This window comes from Pelobates fuscus, chromosome 5 (assembly GCF_036172605.1).
Source record: "Pelobates fuscus isolate aPelFus1 chromosome 5, aPelFus1.pri, whole genome shotgun sequence".
In the NCBI taxonomy this organism is placed as follows: domain Eukaryota; kingdom Metazoa; phylum Chordata; class Amphibia; order Anura; family Pelobatidae; genus Pelobates; species Pelobates fuscus.
In genome coordinates, this window is record NC_086321.1 from 372,590,774 (window position 1) to 372,615,799 (window position 25,026).

General features: G+C 43.0%; 1 protein-coding gene across 1 annotated transcript in view; it reads right to left on the reverse strand.

Annotated features, from left to right (window-relative positions):
- CA10 (carbonic anhydrase 10) overlaps window positions 1-25,026 on the reverse strand; it is a 157,869-nt gene that overhangs the window by 30,713 nt on the left and 102,130 nt on the right. Inside the window, exons 4-5 of the mRNA XM_063456229.1 lie at window positions 9,413-9,555; window positions 2,495-2,680 (exon numbers count right to left, since the gene is read on the reverse strand). Coding sequence (XP_063312299.1) covers window positions 2,495-2,680; window positions 9,413-9,555 — 329 coding nt within the window. The remainder of the gene's footprint in view (window positions 1-2,494; window positions 2,681-9,412; window positions 9,556-25,026) is intronic.

A 25,026-nucleotide genomic window follows, 5' to 3' on the forward strand; every position in this document is an offset into this window, starting at 1 on the left:
CTTTGTTCCCACTGGTGTAACCTTGTACTAGTTACAAGTATCGACTTTAACCTGTTGGCTCCTGTCCTTTATGTCTCCACAGCTTAATCTGGCAAGACGTCTAGCAAGGGTCCGGTTTATTGGTCTCCTCCTGCTGTCCTCCATCGGTCCTATGAATTCTACGGCCACACTTCCCAGTTTGTGATGTTATACCTCCTCGGTTTTTTCTGTTATTCCTTGGGACTTTATTCTCGCATTACTCTAGTTATGGACATTGTTCTTTGGTCGCATCTGCAGAAAGAGGGAAATGGAAGGGAAGTGCTGCCTGTTATACTGGGACCTGAGGGGGAGGGGCCTACGTTATCACATGTTCATTCTTTTTTCATTCTGTATGTTTCCTTTGCTGCTATTTGTCAACAGTAAAGAAAGGGATATGCAATACTCGCCTCCGTGTCTTTAATAAAATCATGACTTTTCGTCATGTAATAGCAAAATCATGCAATTATCAGTGCCTGTTCTCTGACGTATTCCTCAAATCAAGTTTTTTTTATCAGCAGACTTTGCTCTGGGACAATGCAAACTTTGCTTTTCATTACCCCATTATGTGCAAAAAAATGGCTCTTAGAATGCAAAAAAAGAATTACAATGTATTCATGCAGTTTTATAGTTTAGTTCACAGTTATAAAACAGAGGGAATACATGTTATAATCTTCCAGTAGAAACAGGCATTTTTTTTTTTTTGCTTTGATGTATTTTGCCATTCAAACTCATAATGAAAAAGAACAAAATCTATAACCAGTTACTGATATACATTTTTAAAAACCGCATAACATACCAATTTCAGCTAGGGGATACTTAGCTACGTGTGGCTTTCACTATTTATAATCCTCATTAAATTGTAACAAATATTGCTGAAAAGGGTAGAGCAAAAAGATATAGAAAATGTTTAGGATAACAAAATAATCATAAAAATTTCACCATAAAACATAAGCCATTTTATATTCTTGCACTCCTTCTAAAATATGCTCTTTAAACAATGCACACGTATAGAATCTGACACCAAATCAAGTTTTTAAGCCGCCACCGCGCTCCATTTGGCGAGAGAAAAACAAAATTGCATAAAAATAACCTGCTTAAAATATAATTGAACTCTTTGTATTTTCAATTTATACACGTGTAAATATCCTCTGCCATGTATATTGATTATTCAGCAAATATTAGCAATATATCATTGCCCATAAACATTTAATTAAAGGAACACACACACAGTACTTCAGTTTGCTATGTGTCTGGAGTCTGTCATATTTGGGACTGTGGCGGTCTGCCAAAGTATCACCGCCACAGATTCCCTTTTCCCCAAATAAAATAACGCCAATAATCCGGAAGTAAAAATTTTGCCCGTTTTGCAAGTCCCCCACACATGAGCCAAGGCTTAATGCTGGGAGAAGACTGTTTTATTCAGGGCCACATATGGCCTTTTATGACAAAGCAAGGGGTTTCTTACAGCATGGTAATCCATCCCTTGTACCTGGGAGATAATTGAGTCAGTAAATGTACAAACTCATTTATCTTCGGGTACAGAAAAACACATAATTTACAGACACCCCAAAAATACCCCCCAAATACATGAAAATCCCACAAAAGTTAGATCACTGCATCATCCCGATCTGGGTGACCAACATATCCAAAAATCACCCAGATCGGTTCAGTAGTTGGGTAGTTCCATGGAAGTCACTTTTTTGACCGACCGCACACGAGGCTCCTGCCCAAATTAGTTCCATGAGAAAAGTGGTAGTGGTCAGTCAACTTCGGTAGTGTAAACCCAGACAAACAATTAGAACACTGCGGTGAGAACCGTTACAAGGTACTTCCGAACCAATAGGAAAATCCCACGAACCAAGGAAAACGAGTCAGAATACTAAAAAATATAAATATAGTATTCTGGGGCTATTCCGTCACAGGGACAGTTTATAAAAGTGCTGATTTCAAGAAATTGACACCTTGCAGGTCTGCAGCCTTTGCCAGTTGTTTTTTTCATATACCCCCAAAGAAAGCATGCAGAAAAAATAAATAAATACATATTTTCTTTGGAATCATGTCTAATAAATTGTTGAAATGTAGTTTCACTAGAGTGTTACTTTAAAAGATGCCTAGCATATTTTAAAATGATAGTTTTGTAGATACTCTGTAGGGGAAATTGCAGTGGTAATAGTGATCACATAATGCTAACTGATTAAAACTTAGATCTTTGAGTCAGTTACTCTTAGAGTCCACGTTGGTGAGAGGGACATGTCTTCTTTAAAACAAGAGTTTCCCAAGCAAGATAAGTGTAATACCAAGGTCTGAGGATTTCACTTACTCATCCTTTTCAGGGGCTGCATTACACCCAATGTACCTCTATTTGAGAGACAATATTGTCCTATTTCATATGAAGGGTGTTTTTGTTATATTGTCCCTTTCATTGCAGAGATATGGGGATTAATAACAAGCCCCCTCAAACAACGTGTGTCCTTACCTCTCCTGAAAAAGCTTGTCCATTAAGAAGATGCTCCGAACCTTGTCCGTCTTCACTCCCAAAATGCAGCCTGATTTCTTCTAAGCGATGGCTATAAGTTAGTGGCCCCCCGGATACATTTACTAAATGTTCTTTGTCCAGCCTTAGTGACACATGCCTTCCTGTATTGTACATTGTACCTCCCACCTGGGGAAAAGAGAAGATACATATCAAATTAATGTCAAGTTCTAATTTCCTAATGAGAAAATAAATAGTTGCGGCGCACTCAGACTACAAAACATAATACAAAGAAGGCTACTAAAATGCCTATCTAAGAATAAATATGGGGATTTGGTTCCACCATATGGCCATATGTTGTTAAGCCCACCACTACTTTCAAAGTACCCCAATATTGGTGGGTCCTACACTAAAATGTGGGGGACAAATTAAATAGTACTAGTGTTAAAAATAAAAGGTGTTAAATTAAATCCTAGTAAGAGCATAGTGAGTTCTAATTTCCTAGCCAAATCTAAATGCTTCCTAATATAAGCCACTAATATACAGGCACATTGGTGGGTTAGGTGTGTGAATACAGGGGCTTATTTGGTTGTAGAGAATCAGAGTGTGTGAATGCAGGGGTGTATTTGTGTGTAGTGTCAGTGTGTATTAATGCAGGTTGCATTTGTGTGTACTGTGTCAATGTCATTGTTCCGAGGGTTGCGTTCATGTGAAGTGTATCAGTGGGTGTATGTGTGGGGTTTCTGAGTAGAGGTTTAGTGTGTGAATGTAAGGATATGTTTGCTAGAGTGTAACTATGTGTGTGTGAATGCAGAGTTTTTTGTTCTCTGTAGTATGTCAGTAAGTGTGCATGTGGAGAATTGTGTAGAGTGTCAGTGACTGAATTAAAGGGTATATATATATTATATCTGAAAGCAACTTGTAGAAGCTGCATATCTGTTGTCTGCAGCCTGTCCAAGCCCTCTCCTTCTAACCCTGCACAGACTTTAAAATAGAATACTACAGTCAGAGGCTTTGCATTAAAAATCACACAATCACATTCTTCTTGTGCTTCTCTGTTAGCCGTAATACAGCTCCTTGAGAAGGAGGGAAGCCAGACACATGCTAGCCCAGCACACCGGTCACTTCTGTTAGCTCCACAGAACTAATGATATTAGAAGACAATCTACCTGGATACCAGTGAGAGCCAGGGAGGTGTGTCTGTCCCAATTATAAATTAATACTATTGATACTTTTATAAACTATCACAAACGTGGCAGACAGACACATAGAGCATATAGCAAACTTCTATATATATTCGGAGTGTTCGTTTCATTTCCAACCTTACCATCCCTGGTTGGTTCTGATAACATTATATCCGGAAACTCAATGTTCCTAATCTCCATCTCAAGTCTGACTGTTGCCTAGTCTCTCTATGCAGTCAGTACGTTATCCAACGACGCAATAAACACTGCACATATACATTGGATACACCATGTTTTAAAGTAGAGAATCACAGCCTCCCTCGCACTCCTGTGCTTTTCAATAATCTGATATACAATCACGTTTCACACCACTGGTAGATGAGACAACCGACTGCCACAATATCGGCTCCCTGGCTATGTGTACATCGTAACAGGGGGTCTGATTTGGCAATGATTCCCTGTTGCTCACAAGACTCAAAGCAAGCCATGATGGCCAGCTCGTGATGAGCTTTTAACATAGGAAGTTGTCATGGTGGGAGAGGAAGGGTTAACAATCAGGTATTGATAACTATTTTTCTCGTAACAATATTCTTTGGTCGATGCGCTTTCCTCACTCTCGACACCCTGGTGGTGTACACCGCTTGCTCTACATAATAACTGCCCAAAACTGCTGCTGGTTGAAATAAATATAATTCAGAATTGTTTGCTAATTATAAAAATTTTTATTTTAACAGCAATTTTCTAGTTTTATAATGCAGACATCCATTACCATTTTTATGCTGCCACTTTGTCACTAAAAGTTTAAGATTTAATTTAATCCAGCCCCTCCACTTTGTATTTCATCACAAGTACGGGAAAATCACACGTAGTAAAAATGCCCACACAGTGTACGTCTATTTACTAGATGTGTGACAGAGAAAAATGGAGCAGCAACGGGAGAAGGTGTCTAAAAATCAAAGGTAGCTTGGTTTAGAAGCTAACAATCAGAACCACGGACAATGTTGTTGAGTGACCCATAAGAATTGATCAGTCCTGCTTCCATTTCTGTTTGTAGAAATTAGATATGAATTGAATAGAAGCTTGTTTGAGCAGAACCCTCAATAAATTCTGTTCTAGTACGTCCAACGTGTCTTGTTGCAAGTATTTGTTTTTGTCTAACTATTGTTGAGGAGCTTTATAAATAGTTATAGTAATAATAAGAGTCAGAGCCCAGCCAAGAACAAAATGGAGGCTTGGAGCACATTACCCATATAAAGAGAGAGAGGCGTGGAACGCACATCGAAACCGGAAGCAAGCCACAGACACAGAATGTATAAAAGGGACAATACTCACAGGGATCATACAGATGAACTGAGGAAGCCTTGTATTAGTGAAACGCATTTTTATGAATTAAGATTTCCCTGTGGACTTTGGTTTATTGATTGATGATAATTTTATGAGAATGGAGTAAACTTTTTAAATTATCGGATTAAATAAAACATTTTTACCTACATCCCGATCTGGAAAATTGCATCTATTGAAATCCTAAGGGTGGCGTCCCCCTCACAATTAGGCACGCTGCGACTAAAATAGAGCCTATTAAAAGGCTCTATAAACATGGGAGTGCTGATTTTTAATACAATTTTCTACTCTGCCATATTGTATGGATATATTGCACTATATTGTGTTTTCTATCTGTCTTATTCCCGGAGGCTGACATCACTTGAGACAAGTGGGAAGTAGTCCCCCAAAAAGAGACTCCGAGGCATATAAACTAGAGCCAAGTGTGAGGCTCCAGTAAATGTGAGTGGAGGTCCAAAGGGATTAATTGGGGAGATATTTGTTTCTAATATTTTTACAAACAGTCTTCACCATTGCTTTGTTTTTCTGTTTTTATTTTCTTGTGGTACTTACCATCTAAAGAACTTTAAATTGCTGCTAAGTATTCAAAAGTTTGATATTGGCACAAATATTTATTTCATCATATTCACTTTAGTCACGGCTGATATATTTAAAATTGATGGGTTTGCTGATTTGCACAAAAATGTTATTTGAAAAGAACACTAAGCACTCTAGAAGATTTCAGAAGTGTATTGAACATGTTTTTGAATATATTTATTAAGGATATACACAAATTAATATAGTTTGCACGGGCTCTTTAAGAGTGTTTTGCGAGTTGATCTTCACGGGTATTTTGATACTTTAATAAGCGGAATTTTGCTCATTTGTTTATTTGCTCTATGGATTTTTTTTTAAATTCTTTATTTTTTCGTGCAAGAGTTAATATTACAAACTTTCATGCTTTGCCACAACAGCAGTAGCATGTACCAAATTAAACAAGATTTTACATTTGTGGCACAGGATATAGTTGCACATTTTTTAAGATAGTCAAGAAGAAATACACGTTAGGGACTTACAATGCCACAACAGCAAGGGTAAGCATTTTTGATAACATGGTAGTACATAAGTGAGTTAGGCATTAGAGGTTACTGCACATTTTTACAGATTAATGTTGCTTGTCAAGGGATTTCTTGTATTCAGCTTAACAGGAAATGTAAAGTATGAGGTTAGACAGAGCTTAGTAGCATACATTTAGCATTAGAGATTGAAGCAGAGTATGCACAGGTAAATACTGTGAGGTATATTACAAGAGTAGTATACATGTGAGGTATGCCACCCTGAGTAAGTATAGTAGCAGGTGCTAGTGTGAAAACATTTGGGGCAACTGGCCCAGTCAGCAGATAGATTACACGTAAATCAGCAGAATTGTGAGTCTTAGCGTACAATTAGTTGAGGAAGGGATGATTTTTCCTGGCTGTGTGTGGTGTGAGTGTGAGTTAGATGAACCTCTGTGCACTCAGCCTATGCCTGTCATGGGCAAGGTACAATACCAGGCAATGGGATGGGTTAGGAGGCGTAGTGGCCCAGCCAAAATCAAAGCAGTGTCCATGGTATATGGTTTCTTCTTCGATGTCCCCTGCTCTCCTCTCCCTGCTTTATCCTGCTTGATATTCCAGCTTTCGGCTCTGTATGCACGTCTTGCTGATGCAGGCCTGCGCTTCCCGCCTTCCATGCTCAGCCGACCCGGTTTTCTCCGCCATTTTCGCACTGTCTTTGTGCCACGCCAAGAGTGAGGCTGCCGGGGAGCAGGTTTAGGTGGGTGATCCCGCTTGGTTTGTAGGTCGGGTACCGGTTGACGGAGTGACAGCGTCCCCCAAAAGTCGGTAAGAAGTTTGTCCAGGAAGGACAGCGTTCTGGACATCACATCACAGCTAGGCATGTGGTCCGCTGCATCCGCCATGTTAGGTCCACCATGTGGGGTATCATTGCCGTCCAAGTCAGGTTTGCACAGCCCTGGTAAAATGGGTGAGCCTCCAGGGTGGGGACCGGGATCTCCCCCGCCGGTCCAAAGGGGGGGGTAGCAGGGCACCATCGAGACTTGAAGGTCTGCCTGAGCCTTGGCTGGGAGAGCGGCCGCCTCTCCCCTCCACAGTGCTCGCTAGGCCTCACTCCAGCCTGTTGAGGTCTTAGTCTGGACGGCTGCTGTTGGCCGTTCAAGGCTTCCAAGTTTCACCTGACGTCCAGGCTTCGCAGGTTATCTCAGAGAGAGCTCCGGGAATACGGGTAAGTGGCTTAATTTCGCTGATTTGCCCGGAGCTCTCTGAAAAAGCGTCCAGCCGCCATCACAGTCAGGCCCCGCCCCCCTGCTCTATGGATTTTTAAGCACTACATTATCATTTCACTGTCTTCCTGATAACTTGTACAATTTAGTTATTGGACACTGCAAGTTAGGAGAGAGGACAGAAAGAAAGCTGCCCACTGTTAGGAAGGAGGTAAGATGCAGAATGGAGCAAAATAATTAATTTACTGCAAAAACTATATAAAATTGAGTGTGCAGAAAATACAAGCAATTATTTGGAGCAAAATCTATAGAACGGACAAGTCACCTTAGTGCCTGAAGTGTCCTATTAAATGAACACTATAGGGTCAGGAGCAAAAACATGTATTTATGACACTACAGTGTTAAAAACACCATGTAGCTCCCTACCCCTCCTAGGCCCCCGAAATATAGTAAAATCTTACTTTTTTTCCTGTCTGCTGCTGCTGGTTCTGCCCCTGATCTGCCTCCTTGGCTGACATCATCAGAAGGTATGACCTCAGCCGATCACAATGCTTTCCCATAGGAAAGCATTGGATTGGCTGAGACGGTCAAGGAGACTGTCAGTGTTCGAACTATCAAAACTCAGAATTTGAAACACGTAAAGGACAGCACATTGTATATACACAATTTACTTTTATGTATCAACCAAAACCACTTACTAGATCTCCGTGTTTTCTTCTAAAAACTATTTCATACTTTGTAAAAGGTTTTAAAACTGTCTCTAGCTCTTACCAGTCATGCTTAAAACAGGTTAAACTAAGAGACATATTAAACATTAATTTAGAAAATGGATAAAATGCATAATTATATTCATTTTGCATTAATTACCAAACTCATAAGATCATAATATTAGTACAATAGCCACTGGGTGTATAATCAAGGGATACTTTCTATTTGATTTTCTGATTGCCAGTTCCACCCCTTTCATCTGTAGCATTTTGTTTTAGGAATCATTAATCTGCACAGATGGAGCGAGCATGCTAATCTGATTTTCTGTTACTATGTTACCAGATACGGATTTGAGTTTTTAATGAAATGTCAGCTTTTTAGGTTTATAGAAAAATATTTCTAACACAGGATTACCTTTTAATTTAGTTTCTAAAACATTTACTATCGTATTGAGAACCTTTTCAATGCGTTGATCTTTAAGGTAAACTCGTAAGTGGGACCTTTACTTCTCTGTGAATCACAGTTCCTCATCCTGACAGTTAAAGGGCTTCCTGTGGTTAGTTATTGGGGTGGCTGTGCCCAAACCCTCTTTATATTGCTAACAAACTTATACTAAAATACAGCAATGAATTGTCAACAAAGGGATTCGTACACTATAAACATATTATAGGCACCAAAACTTTAGCTCAATGATCATGCCCCTGTAGTCTCACTGCTAGATTCGCTGCCATTTAGGAGATACATTACTTTTTATAGAAACATTGAAACATAGAATGTGACGGCAAATAAGAACCATTCGGCCCATCTATTCTGCCCTTTTGAAAAGCCATAGTCCAAGACCTTCCTAACAATTCCTGAAAATTGAGATCTAAAATGTACACTTCCTTATTGCACAGCCTGTTTAATCTTAATTATTTCTTTTATCTCCTGTTCTCTTCAATGTACAGAGCAGAAGACAAAAACTTCTACATTAAGTTAACATCTGATTGAAATTGAAACTATTTTTTTTAATGCAGGCTATGTTAGTCACAGCCAGAGAAGGTGTGGCAGGGGCTAAAGTTGTTTTGGTGACTATAGTATCCTTTTAATAGAGTGCTCTAAGCACAGTAACCCACCATGACGTGCTATTTAGTATTAATTTCTTAGAAATGCACAAGTGAATAATACATGTAATTTATAGTCAATGTTGTATCTATTGCTGGTTTCTGCACAGTCTCCTGTTTATAAATGAGAGAACCTGACACCAATTAATGCAAATGTTTTGGACAGATGCTCATGCGAGAATGCCACCAGTACTTATGGCTGGCGTAAAGTAGCAGTATCTATATATAAACAATGTATAAAAACACTAGTCGCAACAAATTCACACAGAAACACAACTTCTCCAGCATCACAGGAGAATAAGGAAGTGTGCAAATAAATTCTTACCTTACGTCCACCTGTGTTGATGCGCAAAGGCGTTAAGAAGGGGTCGAAGATCATATGGCTGGTTTCTATGTTGACCGGAGACTGTCTCTTTCCAACCGCACAGAGATTCCAGGCAGAATTTACCAATCCCCAGAAGGAAGGCACTAGAAATGAAAGAGAAATAACAAGAATTTAATGGCATGTTACTGAAACGTGGAGCATGGCATCAAATTCAATCAAAATATTCTCACAGGCTACACAAAACACCAAACCAAGTCACTGGTTTCCTCACAGCGTTGGTCATTAATGGCACAAATACTCGTCCCTGATTGGTTTATTTTATTATTTTTGAACCCTCTTTTTGATTAGAGAACACATTTACAGAACCCCTTTCCATGGGCATATAATGATATTTCTTTAATTTGCTATTTTTGCATTAATGTGGCTGTTTTCTTCTTGTAATAAAAGGTTAGTAACCTTCCCGTCCCCGCACGGGGGACCTAAGTTGTCATGAGATTTATGAACATCTGATCCATTCTATGCTGTTACCACTCAATTGGGTAGCTGCCATGACCCTACAAGTTTGGAGATGGCCAGATTGGGACTCTTATTGGGACATTATTCTGGCAAAAACCTCACTGCACACGAGGTTTGTGAATGGTGGGATCATTGGAATTGACTCTTTGGCTAGTGATGACAGCTTATCTGGTACAACAGGAGAACCCCACTAGATATTCTGGCCTTAAACAAGAGGCCTAGCATGGAGTGGTTTAGAGAATAAGGTGATATTTAGTGAATAACTGACTTTCTATACACATGTAGAAATTTGATTCTTTTTCAAGAGTCATTGAAGTGCAACCGAGTAGAGTACACAAGTCCATTACAGGAGGTGACTTTGTGATTGTATCTGCTGCGTGATACCAAGTGTTGGAAGAACAAACAGGAACTTGGGGATTTTCATTTAAAGAAACACTCCACTGCCCAAATACAAAATAAATAAAACTCACTGTTCAGTGGATACACCCCAAATGAAAACGTGTATGCGTTTAATTAAGCATTTTTCATTAGCATCATATCTAAAAACAGCTTACAAAAAAATGCAGATCTCTTGTCTGCTACCTCTGCAAGCCCTCCTCTTCTAAGCACGCCCAGACTTTCTGTGGCTGTCCAATCACAGACTTTGCAATGCAGCTCAATGAGAAGTCTTTGCAAGGCAGGTGCTCGGGGCAATTGCTGCCTCTTGAGTTTAGTGCAAATAAGCTAACGAAATCAGGAAGTAACAGGACCAGAGGTGTGTAACCAGTATAATTTACTAAAGTGTCAATTTCTATTGGAATCTGCACTTTTTACAAATAGAAAAAAATAGGACACTCTTCACACATAAAGCTTTTCAGCAAGCTAAAGTGCTCTAGGAGTCTGGAGTGTCCCTTGTAGTCACACTCTCCTGCACTGTATAGGTGCCTGTTTAGCTCAAATCCCCTTAGTACTGACTGGTGAACAGCAGACAAGGAATGAGGGAGAATGTTACTCAAGCATCCATCAGGCTATATATGCAGCCTGCACAAGCATCCTGTAGTACCATTTAAAATCATGATTCTGGATTTTGTATTTACTATAAATGGTCATTATTTGCAAATACAGTAACAATGTTTAAATTCAGATAGTATTTTGGGAATTCACATTCCTTAAAATAACAGATCTTTTTAAAACACCCATCAGAAAGTTTTGTCGTCAATTTGCATCAAATAAGAAAATGTACATTTGTTCGTCTTTGCTAACTTTTCTATCGAATTACTTCTTTTTTTATTTACCTGTTATAAAGGAAATTACATCAATTCTGAATATTGAATATAATCTCTATCTTTATATCGTTTTATTTGAATTACCACTGAACAACCGTCTATACGCAAATGTCTATTTTGTCCTAACTTTTTTAAATAAATAGTTATGAAAGCCCTTTTATTACAGATCCAGACCTTGCAATACGTCATTACCCATTTTTATCTTAGTTGTTTACAAATACTCTAATGGACGCTAACAATGGCAAAAGGGAATGCAATTATAAAATGAGTCAATTAGTCAAAACAAAACCTAAATCATACTTTGCACATCCTACGAAGCAGACATTGCTGGAGCTTTATAAATAGGCAATACAAGAAGAACTATCAGGAAAAAAATGATAATGCATAGACAAGTTTAACAGCAAGTGGATAATTGCATCATGCGCGACTAATTATCTGAAAGCCGCATAATATATGATAACAGTCAACAAGCATGTTCCCAATGGGGGAGGATTGGCAAAGGAAAAATGCTAATTAATGTGGTTTACACAACTTTTAACCCTTGAGCACACAATATCATCTTTAGAATGTATCTCTGTTATCAGAAAGTCTTTGCACCATTATTGATCTTGTAAAAACCTTGTGTTGATTATTTTTTAATCTTTTCAGCAGTTTTTTTTTATAAAATACAGATAAGATTTCCAGCTAACTGTGGGGCATCTTGGGCACAGAATATCCCAATGGAGTCTGAAAATAACTGCTGCACAGAGATTGTCAGGGCATCACCCAAAATCAAACTATATATCACCCCTATCCTTTACCAGCATGCCTGTAAAAACAAAGCCTCAATTTAATAAGCCTTCAAAATCATTCAGTACCGTAAGAAAAATAATATAAATGATTTATCTACAAACATTCCCATAGACTTTAATGGTGACTTCGGAAGCAAACTTTTCTAACAGTATGGAAACCCCAATAAGTATATGTAAAAGAGGCCCTTAACAATATAGTTTATTGGTCCCTTTTGGTCACAAAGGAGGCCTGTAACGGATCGCCTGGCACCCCGACTGAGTACCTCCGTTAATGGATGCTCCTAGTGCTTCCTGAGGACTCCAAGCACTCTGGCAGACACCACAATCACCGAATCCGAGAAACCTTTAAATTCTCCCAAGCATATGAATGCTGCAGACCATTGAATAGGAACCATACGAATAGGCTTGTACTCCTAGCAGTCAACTGGAACAGCATGCAATAAATCCTTCCCCCAATAATGAGACGACACATCACTTTGAGGGTAAAACAGGAACTCTGGACTGGCTCATCCAGCCTGGCTTTTATTTCCAACTCACACATACAGGCCACACCCAGGGGGAGGCATAAAAGAACCAATGACATAGATGTTACCTCCCACACATCCCCTCCCCTTAGTGTGACACATAATCCCATTATGCATACAGTGTAAAATATACTTTTACACAACTTTCATAACTTTAAAACCATACATCACATTCACATAAAAATACATATCCACAATCAATCCATTCAGGGGAACAACATATTAAAAAATGGCATGAATCCGACCAGGGGTTCAAAAGTTACTAAAAGTATCTTTTGTTCCTTTCTGGCTGGCAGAAAAACATCCCCACAATGCACCCTGGTTTCCTCCCTTCTGCCCTGGAGTTAATTGGAGAAGTAATCCAATTACCCAGGACTAAAGGCAGACTCCATTAACCACATGGTTGCAAAACGACATAAAACACTTTAAAATACATAAAGTCACATTTACACATAACACACAGACATTTCACCTATCCCCAGATAGCTGGGATCTGCACGCACAAAATTACTGAATAGCGCGCAGATCCTACTCACACAGTACAATTGCCATGGAGCTAAAGTCTTTCCCATAGTCTTTCATTATATGAATAGGCTCCATGGTATGGCTATCTGGGGTATCACATTCCCATAAAGTCTGGTCCATAGTCCAAAGGCAAGAGGCGGGCAATCAGCCCCCTCCAAGGACACGTGGCGAGGTCGGTTTCGCCACACTTCTCCCCTTTACCCCCCAGACTAACAGGGTACTTGACCTCCTGCCGGTCAGTGCCCTTGTTAGTCCAGCAGCCCACCCACAAGACAGAAACAGCAGAGCAGCCCACCCACAATAAACAGTTACTACACCTGGGTGAGGGAGAATCTTGTCCAGGCTCAGGTGCCTCACCACGGCTGTGTGGGGGACTGGTAGGCTGCCTTGGTAGGTTGCTGAGGGGGCAGAGACCAGCGGTACTCTGTCCTGTTGCCAGCACTACCACGGGAGTAGTCTGGTTGGAGCCTGGTTGCTGGAGACCGACTGTCTCCCCTTTAAATACACCGCTCTGCTGCTGGAGACCGACTGTCTCCCCTTGAGTTACACCGCTCTGCTGCTGGAGACCGACTGTCTCCCCTTGAGTTACACAGCTCTGCTGCTGGAGACCGACTGTCTCCCCTTTAGTTACACAGCTCTGCTGCTGGAGACAGACTGTCTCCCCTTTAAATACACCGCTCTGCTGCTGGAGACCGACTGTCTCCCCTTGAGTTACACCGCTCTGCTGCTGGAGACCGACTGTCTCCCCTTGAGTTACACAACTCTGCTGCTGGAGACCGACTGTCTCCCCTTTAGTTACACAGCTCTGCTGCTGGAGACAGACTGTCTCCCCTTTGGCTAAACAGCCCTGTTGTGGGGGGGCAGGACCGACCGTCCCTACCCCCTGTGCTGGAAGTGCAGAGACCACGGTCCCATCTGCACAGGTGTGGGGCTTACAGTCTCCCCCTGGTACATTAAGCTGCCGCTGGGGAGAGGTGGTAACCAGCTCCTCTCCCATTAGAACACTCTGCCGCTGGGGAATGGAGACTGGGCTCTCTATTCCCTGTACATTAATGATCCGCCGCTGGGGAGAGGTGGTAACAATCTCCTCTCCCATGCATACTTCCCGTCTCTGCGGAGGGAGACCGACTGTCTCTCCTCCCAGCACAGAGTCCTGCTGTGGGGGAAAGGGGGCTGGGCTCTCTATTCCCTGCTGGATACTCTGCCGCTGGGGAATGGAGACCGGGCTCCCAATTCCCAACAAATCACACTGCCGCTGGGGAGGGAGGACGGCTCCTTCAGCTCCCTGTAACTTGGGCGCAGAGACCACGGTCCCATCTGCGCTGGTGTGGGGCTTACGGTCTCCCCTTGGTGGGTTAGGCTGCCGCTGGAGAGAGGGTGTAACAAGCTCCTCTCTCTGAACTGTAACCTGCCGCTGGGGATCTGGGCCGACTGCCCAGCATCCCTGTAGGGCCGGTAGAGAGACGTCGATCCCATCTCCACCTGCCATCTGTGGGTCTCTCCAGGACCAGTCTATGAGGTCCCCTACTTCTGCAACTGGTAGTGAAGCAGGGGGTACCTCTGCCGCGTTTTCCCAGCTATAGGCTAGCAGGTCTGGGTCTGCCACCCAGTTTTCCCGGTCTGCGTCCCTGCTCTGCGGCTGGCAGGAATTTAATAGTTCTACATAGTCCATCTCCAGCTCTCGTTCCATGGCAGCGAAACGGCGGAGGTCTTCTCCCAGTCCAATAGATCTCGGGCCCTGTATCATCTCACCTCGGTAATGAAAGATAGCCCAGTACCGTGACTCTGCTGGACTGCCGAAGTCGACATCCTCCACTAAGGCTTTCCACAACAGGCCAGGGCTTGTGTAGTTCTCCCCCTCTGGCTGGATGCCCTCTGCCCTCCACGTCTCTGGCTGGACAGTGCACCACCACAGTGCCCGGTATGAGGCGTCCAGGCTCAGTTCCCTTTCCACGAGGTACTCGAGTTGTCTTACCCGCTGCCCTCCAGGTTGGTCTCCCAGAAGTGGCATCCGCCAGGCCATTTGTTCCTCCAACTGGTATGCGACACCAGGAAGGTGCTGCTGCCGTTGATACTGGACTTCCTCCAGGGCATCGTACCATAATTCTTTCCGGGCATTATCTCTCCATTCTAATTCACTCTCTTCCTCAGGTGTGTGTGTTGCCCAGGGGTCTACGAACCCCATTTTCCCAAATCTTTGTGTAGACAGGGACGCTGTAGGCACACTAGCGTCGCCCTCAATTTGTAAATCCAAACGTACTGTGTCTCCGAGCTGCTTTACCTCGCACTAGGACGCCATCCCACCGCTTGCCACCAATGTAACGGATCGCCTGGCACCCCGACTGAGTACCTCCGTTAATGGATGCTCCTAGTGCTTCCTGAGGACTCCAAGCACTCTGGCAGACACCACAATCACCGAATCCGAGAAACCTTTAAATTCTCCCAAGCATATGAATGCTGCAGACCATTGAATAGGAACCATACGAATAGGCTTGTACTCCTAGCAGTCAACTGGAACAGCATGCAATAAATCCTTCCCCCAATAATGAGACGACACATCACTTTGAGGGTAAAACAGGAACTCTGGACTGGCTCATCCAGCCTGGCTTTTATTTCCAACTCACACATACAGGCCACACCCAGGGGGAGGCATAAAAGAACCAATGACATAGATGTTACCTCCCACACATCCCCTCCCCTTAGTGTGACACATAATCCCATTATGCATACAGTGTAAAATATACTTTTACACAACTTTCATAACTTTAAAACCATACATCACATTCACATAAAAATACATATCCACAATCAATCCATTCAGGGGAACAACATATTAAAAAATGGCATGAATCCGACCAGGGGTTCAAAAGTTACTAAAAGTATCTTTTGTTCCTTTCTGGCTGGCAGAAAAACATCCCCACAATGCACCCTGGTTTCCTCCCTTCTGCCCTGGAGTTAATTGGAGAAGTAATCCAATTACCCAGGACTAAAGGCAGACTCCATTAACCACATGGTTGCAAAACGACATAAAACACTTTAAAATACATAAAGTCACATTTACACATAACACACAGACATTTCACCTATCCCCAGATAGCTGGGATCTGCACGCACAAAACTACCGAATAGCGCGCAGATCCTACTCACACAGTACAATTGCCATGGAGCTAAAGTCTTTCCCATAGTCTTTCATTATATGAATAGGCTCCATGGTATGGCTATCTGGGGTATCACATTCCCATAAAGTCTGGTCCATAGTCCAAAGGCAAGAGGCGGGCAATCAGCCCCCTCCAAGGACATGTGGCGAGGTCGGTTTCGCCACAAGGCCCTTTTGTGACCAAATGAAAGAATACTTCCAAGACGTGTTTTTTTTGGCAGACTAGATGGGCCGAATGGTTCTTATCTGCCGTCACATTCTATGTTTCTATTTGGTAGCTTATAGATGTCACATTTATTAGAAGCAGTACTAGAGGATACATCGAGCCAAATTGACCTATTTGTTTTATTTAATTGACATATGGTAAAAACCTCAATATAATTCATTTTAATTCCAATTAACACCATAAAACGTGGACATGTCCAAAGTAATGTCAAGGCATTGTAACATCTCACTGTGACCCTCACCTCGGTTTACATCCCACATCTCCATACAGTATAGACCTGGTACGTTGTATTTCCTACTGGGAGCCTTGCGCTTTAACTCTAAATATAATTATAGCCCACCTCCTCTAGAAGGTGAGTTCCTCAGTACTCGCATCATCTCTCGTTAGCTGGAAATGCTAATAAGTACATACATATTTTACAGAGATCAAAGGAAGGTGATATCTTGGGATTGATACATAGTATAATGATTACTGTAATGGCTTCTCAACACATACCAACCTGCTCGGCAGGGTCGTATAGTATAAAGAATATGTAGTATAGTATACTATTGTTCAGCAATGTAAACTGATGATGTTTGATGAAAGATGGTATGTTTCCCTCTAGTGGTCAGGAACTCTCATTACCTGTTGTTCTCTTTCATCACCATTTGTGTCGGCACTTTATTAATAAAAATGACTAATTTCACATGGGTGGCAGTATCTGTGGACACTGCCCCCTGCTGGTGCCCAATTAGGCAGCCCCCAGTGCCACATTACAGCAGTGCCAGCAGATGCGCCCATTGTGACACGTATGCCACAGGTTCCCCATCGCTTGGTTATATAAATGATTGACAGGCAGCTAAGACGGAGACGCCCAGTTGCAGGATAAAGAGGGGTGCAGATCTGTACGTTTAGGATTTTTTTTTTAAATCACATATTTGTTAAATACAGATAAGTAAACATAATGTTAAAAACCCTTTAGAGTGACAGTTTCCCTGTAAATATGGCTCCGAGTGACAGTAAATTAACGGTAGCCATTTCATAGGTCAAATAAAAAGTTGCTCAAGCAATAAAACATAATCAGGCAAAATCCGTAATTTGTAAACAAACAAACAAACAATTCATGGCCACTGGATTAACTAAATAACCTATATTTGTTTAAATATACATAGGGATTTGGGAAGAGCGCAGGTTACTTTTTTTCTTTGGTTTTTATGGTCATTGCTGCCGCCCAAGAGTGGTGGGAGTGGTGGGAGTTTTTTTGTATTAAAATTAATTTACTGCCATCTGCTAAAAGAGATGTTTAGGCATATACCGTATATACTCGAGTATAAGATGAGTTTTTCAGCAGATTTTTTGTGCTGAAAAAACCCCAACTCGTCTTATACTCAAGTCAATGTCTGTATTATGGCAATTTACATTTACATTTACATTGCCATAATACAGACAATGGGGCTGTGTAGGAGGGGGGCTGGCAGGGAACGTTTACTTACCTCTCCTGCAGTTCCTGTCAGCTCCCGCCTCCTCCGCGCCGGTCCGGTCAGCTCCCTCTGTCAGCTCACACTGTAAGTCTCGCGAGAGCCGCACTATGACCCTGCAGCTCTCGCGAGACTTACACTGGGAGCTGACAGGGGGAGAAGGGAGCTGACAGGAACTGCAGGAGAGGTAAGTGCTTCCTGCCAGTCCCCCTCCACTGAACTGCCTATGCCACTGGACCACCAGGGAGTGAGAGCCCCCCTCCCTGCCATGTAAAAATAAAATAAATATATAAATAATAATAATAATAAAATAATATAAAAAAAAATAATAATAAAATAAAATTAATAATAATAAAAAATATTAATAAAACAAAAAAAATAATTTAACAACAAAAAAATTCTTAAAATAATAATTAAAAAAATAATAATAAAAATGCCCACCCCCCACCAAGGCTCTGCAACACACACACTGCATCACACACTGCATCACACACACACACACACACACACACTGCACTCATACACACACACTGCACTCATACACACACACTGCACTCATACACACACACTGCACTCATACATACACTGCACTCATATACACACACTGCATTCACACACACACTGCACTCATACACACACTGCACTCATATACACACACTGCACTCATACACACACTGCACTCATACACACACTGCACTCATACACACACACTGCACTCATACACACTGCACTCATACACACACACTGCACTCATACACACACACTGCACTCATACACACACACTGCACTCATACACACACTGCATTCATACACACACACACACACTGCATTCATTATATACACACACTGTAAATAAATATTCAATTAATATAATTTTTTTTAGGATCTAATTTTATTTAGAAATTTACCAGTAGCTGCTGCATTTCCCACCCTAGGCTTATACTCAAGTCAATATGTTTTCCCAGTTCTTTGGGGTAAAATTAGGGGCCTCAGCTTATATTCAGGTCGGCTTATACTCGAGTATATACGGTAATTCTTCTAGATAAAATTAGGCTACTTTGGGAAGGGTGCAGGTTTGTCCCTGTGAACACGAAATGATCTAAATCACTCAGTAATTAAAGATATTGGGCACCAATAGCGCATATTAAACTATCGGATTTGCTCTTACCGGTAACTGTTTTTTTTATTTATTTTGGATCAAAACAAAATGAATAAATACAGAGCTGGAATCACAAAATAAGGTTGGGGGTCATGAATAGGCTAGTGCTAATACATTGAATAAACCTTAATTGGTATTAGGGCACATTGTTTCAAACCTACAGAACATGCTTTGGAAGCCATGGCTCCTTGGACAGATGCATTAAATGTTTCACCCATCTCGCAAAGGTGAGAATACCTTAATAAGTTTTCAAAATTAAATAATTTTTTGTTGTTGAATGATCTATTTCATTCTTGTGTCTTAACTTCGTAGGTTTATTAAATGTTAACTGGACACACATGTAACTAATTGTGAGGGATATAGCCAATAGAGCCACAATAACCTTTTTAAATGAGGTGTTAACATCGCAAACATCACAACCTTTATTCCACGTTCGGCTGAACGAAAACAACTCAAAATGGATTGTTGTCCTTGTTTTGGACACAGGGATAGCAATTACAGGCTTCATAATGTAAAGAAGATCTAATCAGAAGTAAACCAAATAAAGAAACAGCCATTTTGGCATTATTATTGCACCCCTGGGTCATTCATTCAGTCCCTTTAATATAGCGCTAGTTGTGAGTTGAGCTTTATTTCTAGTGCATGCACAGTTCATAGTTATTGATGTGTTTTAGACACAATAAATAGTAGGTTTAGGTTCCTTAATTTTATTTTATTACATTTAAGATACTTGTTTGATTTCCAAAAAGTTACGCTATTAAATTAAGCAACTTAAATATCGAACAGCAATATGTGCAATAGATTATAGAACTGGGGGACCCAAATTCAAATCCTGGTCAGACCAACTCATCAGTATCTTTTGGCAAACACCTAGCAATATATATCTGCCCTCCTCAAACCCTTTCTCCAAGAGAGACTAAAATGCGAGCACATTTGTGTTTTTATCGTCTTGAAACGTGACTAGTGTCACACATGAGAATGAACTCACCCATTATTGAACATAATATTGAAACACTAATAAAAACAAAGAATGAGAACTCTGAGAACGGACAAAAGTTTAGAGGAATTCATGCCCTTCGGTCAATCTTCGCTCAGCTTAAAAAAAGATTCAGCAACCCAGAATGATCATGTTAGCCTTCTTTGGGCCTCGTCAGCGAGGTGTAGCTGATAACCCTCTGTCTAGGCACAGTGAGCACGGGGTTTATGTCCGGATTACCATTTTAAATTGGAGAGAGTCAAATTAGTGCAACAAAAACAAAGAACATGAGAATACCATTTTACATTTACCCAAGTTAAAAGGGTAATCCAGACATGGATCCCGTGCTCACTGTGCCTAGAGGGGTATGAGGTACATCTTGCTAACGACCGTCCGGCATTGCTGTATCTCTTGTGCAAAGCGAACTTGCCGGCATTACGGTTCTGGACTGCCTTTATGGGCGGGATTAGTCTGATATGCCTTGGAACTGGTTCTCTCTATAATGGCACAAGTGAGCAAAAAAAATGTTGAGACCTGAGTGAGGATTTATCGAAGGGCAAGCTACGTAATTCCTCTAAGCTTTTGTCCGTTCTCAGAGATCTCATATTTGTTTTTGTTGCAACTTGGCTCTCCCATGTTAAAAGGCATTTCAGTTCTCAAACTTCTCATATACTTTGTTTTAGAAACACCCCTCCCCCTTGCCACTCCCAGCTGTAATTTCTTTTAAGTAACTGTGTAGCAGAGAGCGGATTTCTCGCAGCTATTCTCCACTTTAGATCCAAGGAAGGCTCAGGAACAAGTCATTAGTGAATCCACAGCATAGTTTCCAGCAGGTAAAAAGGTACAGCAATATCCCCACAGCACTCCCAATAACTGGACGACACACAGTTTCAGGAGTAGAACTGACAATCGTTTATTCCAAGGTTTCTTATAAAGCCTGCTCCCATGCAAGGGAGGGAACTACAGTAATTATGACAGTAACCAATGCAGTGCTTGTTACCTCCCACACATCTCCTCCCCTCAGAGTGAGTCATAATCCCCTTAACTTGTACAGTACTTTACCCCAAACTTGGATGTACCCCTAAACCATCACATATCCTTAATATTAGGGTACCGCTAGGTAGCCCTGATCTGGGTGAATATAATATCCAAAATTCACCCAGATCGGACCAGTGGTTCGGCAGTTACAGGAAGGTGAAGTTTGACCGACCGCACACGAGTTGGTATCCGAAAAGGGTTCCATGAGAATGGGCCCTGCGGTCGGTCTCCGTTCGGCAGTTAAAACAGACATTTATAACTGCCATCCATACTTTAATTCACCTAGATAGTGATTCCCTCATTCGGTACTTTGTAACTACCGAATGGGGATTTGTTAGGTCTCTCCGTTCGGCAGTTACGGAGCTCTGGAGGTCTCAGCGGTGTTTGGTTGTTTGAGTGTCCGATTTGGGTTCCAGACACTCGACGACAAAACACCGCTGAGATTTTCATGCGTAAGATGGCCGCCGCCACGTGTACGCATGCCGAATGGCGGCCACCCAAACACAATGTTAATGAGCCGGTAACTTGCGGTTTGAAAGAATGTGAACCTTAATTACTGGCACACTTCTCTCCGGGGTGGTCCCTCCATTCGGTAGTTTCCATAAGTATATAGTACGGATGGAAACTACCGAATAACATACCATTCACACTTTAAATAAATGAATAGCAATTCAACACAGGCAAAATTATAAGGAATATAGTCATACAGGCATATTGCAGGACAGGCTTACTGCGTTCCGCTACACTGCTCCCCCTTGCCCACAAGCCTGCATACACAGTCTGATCCCACACGGATCGGCTTGGGGATGACCGGGGTGCTCACGGATTATTTCTCCAGATCAGTTTGTCGTGACAACCCGTCGGCGTTTCCATTTTGCTTACCCGGGCGGTATTGAATGTTAAAGTCAAAGGGCTGCAGCGCCAAACTCCAGCGCAGCAGCCTGGCATTGTCCCCAGCCACCCGGTTCAGCCAGACCAACGGGTTGTGATCCGTGAGCAAAGAAAAAGCCTGTCCATACAAATAGGGTTGTAATTTCTTTAAGGCCCACACCACAGCCAGGCATTCCTTCTCGATGGCGGCATAGCTTACTTCCCGAGGTAAAAGTTTGCGACTGATGTAAGCCACTGGATGTTCTCCGCCATCGGTCCCGACTTGGCTCAATACTGCCCCCAATCCAAACATAGAAGCGTCTGTGTGAACAAGAAAACGTTTAGTTGGATTGGGAGCGGCCAAGACAGGGGCATTAACAAGGGCATCTTTCAAGTGTTGGAATGCCTGCTCACACTCCGGGGTCCAGGTTACTTGGCGGGGAAGGTTTTTACGTGTCAGGTCAGTGAGGGGTTTGGCCAGGGCACTGTAATTGGGCACAAACTTCCGGTAATACCCTGCTGTCCCTAGGAAGGCTAACACCTGGGTTTTAGTTTTCGGGGTAGGCCACTGTGATACTGCCTCTACTTTGGCTGGTTCCGGCTTTTGTTTACCACAGCCTACTCTGTGGCCCAGGTACTGTACCTCGGCCATCCCAATGCTACATTTCGCTGGTTTTAGGGTCAAACCAGCCTCCCTGATCCTGTCTAGAACTGCTCCTATATGGGCCAAGTGTTCCTGCCAGGTATCGCTAAATATGGCAATATCATCGAGATATGCGCATGTATAGTCTTGGAACCCATCTAGGAGGCGGTCCACCATCCGCTGGAAGGTAGCCGGCGCGTTTTTCATCCCAAACGGCATGACCTTAAATTGGTACAGGCCGAATTGGGTGACAAAGGCGGACTTAGGGATGGCGTCCGGGGCCAAGGGAATCTGCCAATACCCTTTACACAAATCAATAGTGGTAAGGTATTGACCCCTGGCCATCCGGTCCAGCAACTCATCTATCCTAGGCATCGGGTATGCGTCGGATACGGTTTTCTCATTCAATCTCCTGTAGTCCACGCAAAAGCGGGTTGTGCCGTCCCGTTTTGGTACGAGGACTACTGGAGAGGCCCAAGGGCTGTCTGAGGGCTCAATGACTCCTAACTGTATCATCTCTTCAATCTCTTTGCGCATATTCTCCCGTACCGCTTCAGGGATGCGGTACGGAGTCTGGCGCATGGGAAGTTGACCAGGGGTTTCTACTCGGTGGGTAGCCAGAGGGGTGTATCCAGGTACATTAGAAAAGGTCTCCTGCTTTTCTTGCAGTAGTTGTTGTACCTCGATACGCTCCTGTGGGCTCAACCGATCCCCCAGTACAACTGCTCCTAAATCCCCAGCCATCTGTCCGTCTTCTAACAGATCGGGGAGGGGTAGGCTGTCGCCTTCTTCAGAGGTGGGGGCGCAGATAGCTGTCACCTCCTCTGATCGTTCTTGGTAAGGCTTCAGCATGTTCACATGGATCATGCGTCGCCCCCCATTCCCTGCGCAGTGGCCAATTATATAAGTGGTGTCACATCGTTGTTCTACCACTTTATAAGGGCCTTGCCAGGCGGCCTGTAGCTTATCGTGTCGGACAGGTTTTAAAATTAAAACTTTCTGTCCGACCTGAAAGCTGCGGTCCCTGGCGCCTCTATCGTACCAGGTGCGCTGACGCGTCTGAGCTGCCTGTAGGTTTTCCTTTACCGTCTTTGTGAGCGCTTCCAGGCGATCTCGGAGGGCCAACACATATGGTACAATAGGGGTGCCGTCAGCGCTACGGTCTCCCTCCCAGTGTTCTCTAATCAAGTCCAGGGGTCCCCTTACTCTCCTCCCGAATAGCAGTTCAAAGGGGGAAAATCCCGTAGATTCCTGCGGCACCTCCCTGTAAGCAAACAGTAAGTGCGGCAGGAATTTTTCCCAGTCTCGGTGAGTCTCTGCGAAGGTTCGGAGCATCTGTTTTAAGGTGCCATTGAACCGTTCGCAGAGCCCATTAGTCTGGGGGTGGTACGGAGCACTAATTATGGGCTTAATTTTACAGAACTTCCAGAGCTGTTGGGTGACCTCTGCTGTGAACTGAGTGCCCTGATCCGAGATGATCTCCCTGGGTAACCCCATCCGGGAGAAAATCTGCATCAGCGCCTCAGCCACCGTCTCTGCATGTATATTAGTTAAGGCTACCGCCTCGGGGTAGCAAGTGGCGTAGTCCACTACGGTCAAAATGTACCGTTTGCCTGATGGGCTAGGCTTCCGGAAGGGGCCTACAATGTCTACTGCAACCCTATGAAAGGGTTCCTCAATTATGGGTAGGGGGTGCAGCTTCGCCTTACGCTTATCCCCCCTCTTTCCTACCCTCTGGCACGTATCGCAGGTGTTACAATACCTGCGCACCTCCTGGCTAATCCCTGGCCAGAAGAAACTTTGGGTCAGCCGATATCTGGTACGGCTGACCCCCAAATGTCCGGATAGCGGAATATCGTGCGCTATCCGGAGTAATTCGGTTCGGTACCTCTGCGGTACCACCAGCTGTCTTGCAGTAATGGGGTCTGACCCAGCTATCTCTTTACTTGTTTCCCGGTATAATAACTGCCTGTCCCATACAAATCTTTCCCCCTCCGCCCCTGGTTGGATAGAGGTGACCTTGTCTCGGTATACTTGTAAGGTAGGGTCAGTGATCACCTCGGCTACAAACTCGTCAGGAGGGGCCCAAGGGATACAGTCTAGGGAAGGGGAGGAATCTCTTACCTGGACCTCCGGCAGTGCGTTGTTGTGCTGGGTGCGGGCCTGTTGCCTGGTGACTACTGGGTGTGCCTCCTCAGTAGTTTGTGGTTCAAATGCGGAGGTGAGTTTGCCCAGATCATTCCCTAGGACCACCTCAGCAGGTAATTGCGGCATTAGTCCCACTTCCACATTCCCAAACCCCGCACCCCAATGCAAGTGTACCCTGGCTGTGTCTAGCCGATACACGGCTCCCCCTGCAACCCTGATAGCCACAGTCTTATTCAGTTTGGCTTTGTCCGAAACCAAATGACTTTGCACCAGGGTGATGGTGGCTCCCGAGTCCCTGAGCCCCTGCATAGGCTTCCCT